The 8514-nt window shown below is 40.7% G+C and overlaps 1 protein-coding gene across 1 annotated transcript; it reads left to right on the forward strand.

Moving 5' to 3' along the window:
• Positions 1 to 255: 255 nt before the first annotated feature.
• On the forward strand, positions 256 to 5427 carry rps19 (ribosomal protein S19). The gene is made up of 6 exons (XM_056381629.1): positions 256 to 304; positions 1085 to 1155; positions 1366 to 1466; positions 2375 to 2558; positions 3314 to 3368; positions 5373 to 5427. The coding sequence occupies exons 2-6, from the start codon at positions 1085 to 1087 to the stop codon at positions 5400 to 5402; spliced, it is 441 nt and encodes a 146-aa protein (XP_056237604.1). The 5' UTR covers positions 256 to 304; the 3' UTR covers positions 5403 to 5427.
• The last annotated feature ends 3087 nt before the right edge of the window (positions 5428 to 8514 follow it).

Genomic DNA, 8514 nt, shown 5'->3' on the forward strand with positions numbered 1-8514 from the left:
CTTGTGCATATTCACATCCAGATTTGACTGCTAAAGATGAGGATACAATAAATAGTGTCTTATAAGGGAAAGCCGTAGACTGAGAAGACTGCCCACAAAGTTATGTTCGCCGCTTCTCTTTGAGTCTTCTGCATGGTCTTATAATACATTCACGATCTTCTGTCACAGTTTCAATGTGACAATGATCAGCCTCATCGGTGGAAAAAACAACGCTCCGATCTCGCGTAATGGAACGAGATTTGCCCGTTTTAACATGAGTTGGAAACCCCGTTCTACCCTCTTCCCTTTGCTGTCCACAAGCAAGGTAAAGCGCTATTTTTCCTTACCCGTTTATCTGACATTAAATTGCTTCAAACTTTAGCATTTACACTCGAAACTTGGTGAGGTAGGATATAAGGTGTAGATTAATAAAGTGGTTGAGCTTTTTGTGAGGTGGTTAGACGTGTAAATCAGTTTTTAAAAGAATTCTACTTCAATCCTGCTCTCGTACTATCGGTCTAGGTTATGGCTGCCCCCATGCTACCTCGTTGAGGCCTGCTAGCTAGTGGCTAGCTGTCCCGACTTTGCAATATATTTATTGTAGAAATTTATAATAATTGTTCATATTGCCAAAAGACACATTGCGTAGGTCGTCGGGATCTTACCGAATTGTATATTTTTGAATGATAAGGGTTCACTACCAAAAGGGGCTTGTCCTGAGACGGGTCTGGTAGCCAGTTAGCGCAACACACTCGCTGTAAGGATAGCTAATGCCGGCTGAAAGCGTGCAGCCGAGAGCCCCTACACATGTATCTGTCTAATGTGCTTTGGTTGATGCTTGGGTCGTTCAATTGACATTTTGTTTTTTGCAACAAAGTAACATCTCGAATTAAGCTGAGCGGGTCAGTCATGGCCATATATCATCGGCAAAGCAACTGATATCGTTGGTCCACACATTTGTTCTGTGTAACGGTGGATCACATAATATCTGTCAGAAAGCGAACAGCTCCAGTCTGAAGCATATTTAGAGTTGTGCTAATGAGTTTATTTCACGTATACATCAGCAGATACGTTGATAGTAACGTTAGTGCATTTTCTTATTCAGATGCCTGGTGTCACAGTGAAAGACGTCAACCAGCAGGAGTTTGTCCGTGCCCTGGCGGCCTTCCTGAAGAAGTGAGTATTTTTGTTTTAGCAAAACTTGCTCTTGGCATTGCAGTGACTTACCTGTTCGTTTTATTTTATTTTTTTTAAGTTGGTGTTTAGTTTTATATAGCGCGAATAAACAGTGTAATATGGATGAACCTACTGGCACATGTTAACAGAATATTGATTTGGGATCCAGTTCTGGTTTACATCATGGTGACAATTCTCTCCTGTTTGTAGGTCAGGAAAGCTGAAGGTGCCTGACTGGGTGGACCTTGTCAAGCTGGGTAAGCACAAGGAGCTGGCCCCCAGTGATGAGAACTGGTTTTACATCAGAGCTGGTAAGTCAGAATATTGATGTTCATTCTAGGTTCCAACTGGTCATGGTGTCTCAAACATTAGAAAGGCATAAATCTAATGTTAATATTTCAAGTTTAAGTAAAGTATTACACATTAAAGGTGTAATACTGAATCAAGAGTATTTAAACCCCGTACTCATGTTGGAAGTTTCTGCTGTCCTCCTGAATGACCCATTTTACATCAGTAATAGGGATGTATCGATGTTTGTAGATTTCACATGGTAGTGGAGGCTTTCTTAAATGAAGCATGTCCTTCATTGGCTTCATAAATATCTGTAGAAAGCCCTGCTATAGTAAAGAATGAAATCATTTTTAAGAATCTCAATTAATGATTTGAAAGGAAACATACCTTGGGGGGTATGGTTCACCCAAACCCTGGTGATATCCAGTCATGTAATTTTTTTTTTTCTGTGCATTTGCCTTAGACAGTTTATTTAATTTTACAGCTTAACGTGTAACGAAATGTGTGATAAAACTGTCGATGCTTAATCAAAATGTGTAACTGATTCACTCTTGATCTCTGACTGTAGTGCCTTGTTCATGAAATATTAAACACTGCTACTTATTATCTTGATGTCTTACTGAGACCACAAAGCCATGTGTCCAGTACAGATGCACTGATTGGCCAGCAATTGCAATCAGCTGGTTTTCAGCTTAGTCGACTGTGACCGGTGACCAGAAAGTATTTCTCTTCACCCTCTTTCAGATAGAGAGATCCCTTCACTTATTTAATAGTCAGTGTTTGTTATGAGCACACAAATTTAATTGACCATTAATGAAAAATTACAAAATGTTTGTATAGCTGTCAATTAAAGTTCTTATAGGCAGGTCAGACTTACAAAAAAAGCTTATCACAACTGACGCTGACACCATCTCTACTGCTCTCCTAGCATCCACAGTCCGCCACTTGTACCTCCGCGGAGGTGCTGGTGTTGGCTCCATGACCAAGATCTATGGAAGTCGCCAAAGGAACGGCGTGTGCCCTGCCCACTACAGTGTAGGATCCAAGAATGTGGCTCGTAAGGTGCTGCAGGCCCTGGAGCTGCTAAAGATGATTGAGAAGGATCCCAATGGGTAAGAATCTTATTTGTGGTATCCATCAGGTCATTAAAGTATGAAAGCTTGATATTTTAGTTACTGAATTGTTAAAATTAACTTGTTTGAATGACAATGCTTTCAAAATACACAAGTGCACTATAAAGAGGTTCTTTAAATTTTTACTCTGAGGGTTCTACTTGGGTATGTGTTTGTACAGTCAAAGCTGACTCGAGTATAAGTTGCCATATGTATGTTTTCTGGGCACTGCAAAGTTCACTCACTCACTCACTCACTCACTCACTCACTCACTCACTCACTCACTCACTCACTCACTCAGATGCACAGTCCTCAATTTGCACCTGCATTTTTATCTATGCAGAACCATGATGTGAAATATACTCATCAAATTTCATGCTGGATAACTGAAACCTTTTAACGTATAAGCTAGAATTTTGCTGTGAGCCTCAAATACAGATGTAATCACTCTGTAATGAGAAGACTAATTGATTGGTTTGGTTTTTATTCTGTTCAAATGGGCAGGAAAATGAAATTCCATTTTGAATTGGACTTTGTTTCATGGTTGATGAGTGATTTTTGCCAACGTGTATGGATGGAGAATTGATCCTTGGCCTTCCCTGACTAATACTGTGGCCAATGTGGCATAAAGAAGTAGTTATGTAAGACTTAAGCATTTTGTGTATTGAATTTTGTTCAAGTTATGTCAGTTGATGTATTATATATTGTCCCTTCAGTTTCCCGTTTTAATATTTGCTGTTCTCCATTTTCCTCAGTGGTCGCAGACTAACCTCCCAGGGAACCAGAGACCTGGACAGAATTGCTGGCCAGGTGAGAAACTTATCATTTTCCCCTGATTATTATGTTGACATGCATACAAGTAACTTGATTATTTGAGTACTTGGATCTAGTGAAAGTCATAGCAAAACCATACGCAGTTGAATAACTATTCCAATGATGTTGATGTTGTTTTAATAATGAAGTTATAATGCATTTCCTGGATGCACTTGACCTTTTCCAGTAATTTGAATACCTTTAAAATATGCGTATTTACTCATACAATAGTATGTCTTAACTATTTAACATGGTGTACTCTGGAAACTAAACATCTTGGATAATATGGCAGAAAACAATGAGAGGACTACAGATTTTTTTTACTTGGTGGAAATTGTCTATTGCACAAGGGCTATATCATTGAGAGTATGAGTGCTGGTTGGGGGATCTCAAACAGATGAATCTGTTTGCTGATGCTACATATGAACACTAAATTGAGATACTGGCACCGATGATGTCACTTGTCTTTATTTCTTAAACAACTTATCACAAATTGTTGTGCTAGTGATTACAGGGCGAAACATGAAACCGATTTGCTGTCCTCTGTTTAACACCTTGATTGTACCTCACTACTTGAACACCACTTTCTTTAATTTTTTAAAATGTGCTGCTTTGCATTTGATTCAGCTTAGTGACCCATGTACAGAATCAGCAGTTGTAGCACAGAGTACATTAAGAGAGTAACCCAGGTCTGCAGGTCATACAGTGTGATTATGGCCATGGGTATTATGTTAACATGCTAGTTGCACCAGGAATATCTCCTAAATACAGCTGAGGTCTGTGTTGTGGCGTTGACCCTTTTCATCTGGCTGCCATAAACAAAGGGGAGCATACTTCCCAAAGCTTTCAGTGATCACCATTGTACTGAAGAGCATTAGTATATGCTGAAGTATTGTTTAACCCACTGCTAGACTTTAAATGCTCTAGGATCAGACTCCCCAGCTGTTGAATGTCACCGCAAGCCGATGCTGGCCAGGCAAAGGTTGGTTTTAGTGACTGACTGTGATACACTTTGCCATTTTATGTGATGTTCAGACGCTCTCGGGGTGGTGCCTTCAGCGAATGTGATCACAGAAATATCATCCCTTTGCTTTGATGCAACACCGTGTCTGTTGCGAGAGTATACAGCCCCAGTGTCACTTCAGCATGCAAAGCTTTTTAAAGAGCTTGTCCTTGGGCAAAATTTCCTCTGCCAACCAAGTGAGTAATGTCTTGGATGGCACACTACTGGAATTCCTTGTTCGCCTTTTACTAAAAAACAAATCTCAGTTGTGCCTTGTCAAAAATCAGAGAAGCAGCAGCGTTGTGATAATCCAAGGGTAAAGGGGGTAAACATGAGGAGGGAATTTCATGCTTGGCAAGTCTGCCGTATGGCACCAGTTTTCTCCTTGTTTACCCATGCTAATGAGCAATATGCAGATGAGCAGACCTGGGCCCGGCCTGCTGCACAAAACTGGCAGGAAGCATGTTGGTGTGGCTTCGTTACCTCCTCACGAATCCCCCTTGTGTGTTGTAGTTTCCGATGGCTTTTTAAGAGATTGATGCTTTTCCTTTGCAACCGAGGTTCCTGCCATGTACTGTTAGTAGACTATTCAGGGTGTGTTGTGGCAGCAACTGGAACATAGTTTCCTTTCCAAACTGTGTTCACTCTCAAGTCCTGATGAAATTGCATTTTGATAGAATCTTACTCCCTTAAGTTGCACATGTCCCACTAAACCACAATATTGCGGGTTATAATGTGGTCAGAAATTTAAGTGAACAGCAAAGTAACAGTAGAATATTAAGCAGATGAGAAGTTTCATTTGGTCGTGTTTAAATAATTGGGATACTTTACAGCGGCTATGGCAGCACGATGAAACTATTAAAAACACCCTTTTCCCCCCTGCAAGTAATTGGATTTCGATTTTAGAACAAGTTTACAAAGGCAGTACAACACTTTGTCTGCCCCAATATTTATCTTATGAATATTCCTCATGGTATTTTTTTTGTGTTTTTCCACAGGTTGCAGCTGCAAACAAGAAAACTGTTTAATAAATCTTTTTTGGAGAAAGTCAAATCATGTGTGCTTCTTTGTTATTAATGTGTGAACTATCAGGAGCCAAGGTCTGCTCAGTATTTTTGAAGTGCTCCATGCACCCTGTCTGGTTCTGACAAAATGCTTGAATTGTTGTCTGGGTTCATATGTCATTGACCTTGATCAGACAAATTTGTTGGCAACAAAAATAAATTGGAATGAATATGAACACTTGTAACCGAGTTTGCTAAAAAAGCTCCTGCATGAAATAATCCCTGGGTGATTAATGGCTTCAATGTCATTTAGTCTAAAGGGCAGTGAATGAGCCGTGGTTGTAGTATTTTCAGATCCTCATGTCCCCTAACCAGTAGAAGCTTCCTACAGGGTGCATTTTGATCGAGCAGAATAAAAATGCTTCCTTGGAGCTGTTCCGTCAGTGAGCCAATACAGCTCATCAGTGGCCAAATGCTCTCCACTGTTGCAATACCGCTTATGCGTCTATATTAATCTTTTATTCTTGCCATTGTGTTAATGTATCAGATGTAGTTTGCACTGATTGTTCCATGATACCATAACAAGGTAAATTGGTCAGTTAACAAAGGTGGTTGATTATATGTCCATAAGCAGCATAGTCGACATTTCAATAGCTGGTAAGAAATGATGTCATGATTTAGCAGGTTCATTCAAGGCCACAGTGCCATCTAGAGACTTGCACAGTCAACAACAGGTTTTTACCAAGTTAGCAATGTTAATGCCATAGAGCAAAAAGTGCATGTTTATTTCACACTATCACTGCCAAGATAACAGTTTTAAAAACTGTTTTAAGAGATTAACCCTGTTGTTTTATTTGTGTGGAAGTTGGGTTGCTGATTAAAAGCAGGCCTTTAACGCCGCATAAGTGCCTAATTTGTCTTATTAAAGCATCTTAAATAGTGGATGTGAGTCTTCTAAAATGTGTGGATTTTGAATATTTGGTTTTCAGTTTGGGCCAGTTTATGTAACAGTCTAGTGTTCTTCTGTGGAGATACACTAGCAGATTCTGTTACACAAAGCTCAATCAATGACAGCACTTGACTGCTTTAATTTGGCGGTGCTTCTAAAATCCTGCAGAGGGTGCCAAAGCCTATAGAATATCTATCATGACTATACATGAACTTTGGGGTGATTGTTTCAGAGGTGCCTTAACAGCAGTAGCAATGATTTATCTAGTAGCATCAGCGTGTTTTGCAAGGAATAGTTAAGCAGCCAACTTGATGAAAAGATAGAATATTTTTGAAAAGGGGCAGTTTTCATTTTAAATTTAGGGTGTAGATGAATAGTTTTTAAAGGTCACTTGATTCTCTGTCAGCAGTTTTTTTTAATAAAATGTTTTTAATGCTTAAATTATAATATACAACACACCTTGAATTTTGTTCATTGAAACGGCTTCAGGAGTTTTCCACAGAACTGTAATACACAGACCCAATTGACTGTAAAATATCCAATCTATTTTAATTCGCACTTACAGTATGGGCCAGTGGCGCTTCATGTGTGCCTGCTTTTTTCATTTCTCAGCTAGCCTTGGGGCAGTGAAACTACAAGCACAACCAAATGAGAATGGGGGGGGGGGGGGGGGTGCAGCGCTCATGTATCTATGTCCCCTTTGAGAAAATACAGGTTGCTTTTATATTGTTAACTGAATTCATGTCCAGATTTGAAGATCAACAACCAGAAGGCATTGTTTGCCGACTGAGTTGAGCTGTTGTACACAGCCTGCTGTGCTCTTTTGTGTGGTTGCGAGCTTATAGTTCGTCCTGTGTTTGCAAGATATCGTGTGTCATAGATCCCTGGACAGTGAACCCGCTGTGTTTGCCAGTCTGTTATACACTGTATCTGTGTGTGTACAGTACACACAGCGCAGTGCACATCCGCCTGAGCACACGGCTGTCTCGCCTATTTTATAATGTCAATCATCATGAACAATTATACTACACATCTCTCAGGAAATATTAATCTCGTCTTTTTATACACCCCCTCATTCTCTCTCACTCATCCCCTCCATCACCCTGTCTCGCTGTCCTCCATCCACCCACTCTCCTTTTTTCATTTGGAGACCAGCTGTTCCTGAACACCTGAACCCATCGTCTCTCCCTCCCCATGCCTCTCCCTCTCTCCCTCCCCCTCTCCCCTTCATGATCCCTCTTTTTCCTCCACCCTGTAATTTGGGAGAGAGAGAAGGATAAACATGTCCTTGAGTGGTAGAGAGAAATGTACGGAATCCACCAGAGGAGGTCTGTTGTTGTTTCACTTGCTCCCGTTCAAATGCATGTGTGTGCATGCTCACGCATGTGTGCTTTGTGCATCCTTACTTGGTGATGTCTTTTTCCGAGGCAATTTCAGCTCTAGTCAGTCACCTTGTTTATGCACCGATATGTCACGGTTTTCAGTGCAATTATCAGTAGACTACACTGTAGCAATTACTACTGTGGAACAATTACCACTTTAACAAATGCACATCTAAGTGGTTTGTCGTGCCGTGTGTGTGGAGGTGGCTGCACCTACTCATTCCCCCAGTTCCTTGGCAGCTCAGTTTGATCACACTGAGAATGGATGCAGACCTGCCTCTCACCTCCTCAGGGCTGGAAACAGCAGATAACTAAGAAATGTCTCTGCTGCACAAGTCTCTCTAAAATAGAACCACTATCATGAGGGCTGCTACACATACGCACACATTGTCAATCCACAGCTTCTTGCCCTGTGGCATGTTTTACTCTGAAGACATGACATACCTCAGTAAGTTTCCAAACATTCCCCATCTCTGGCATAGTGAGTCACTAACTTTCTTGGGAAAGCCGACACAGATCCTGTGGAATACCTAAGATATAACAGGCTTTCGTGTTTCACGACATAATGCTTTTCTCATGATCTACATTGCTTTCTTATCAAAAGCATGTTCTTTTGTTTCCATTTAATATTTTTAGATTTCCAGAATCTCAACCTCATTGTGTGTGTGTGTGTGTGTGTGTGTGTGTGTGAGAGAGAGTGTGTGTGTGTGAGAGAGAGTGTGTGTGTGTGTGAGAGAGAGTGTGTGTGTGTGTGAGAGAGAGTGTGTGTGTGTGTGTGAGAGAGAGTGTGTGTGTGTGTGAGAGA

Source organism: Seriola aureovittata, chromosome 7, assembly GCF_021018895.1.
Source record: "Seriola aureovittata isolate HTS-2021-v1 ecotype China chromosome 7, ASM2101889v1, whole genome shotgun sequence".
NCBI lineage: Eukaryota > Metazoa > Chordata > Actinopteri > Carangiformes > Carangidae > Seriola > Seriola aureovittata.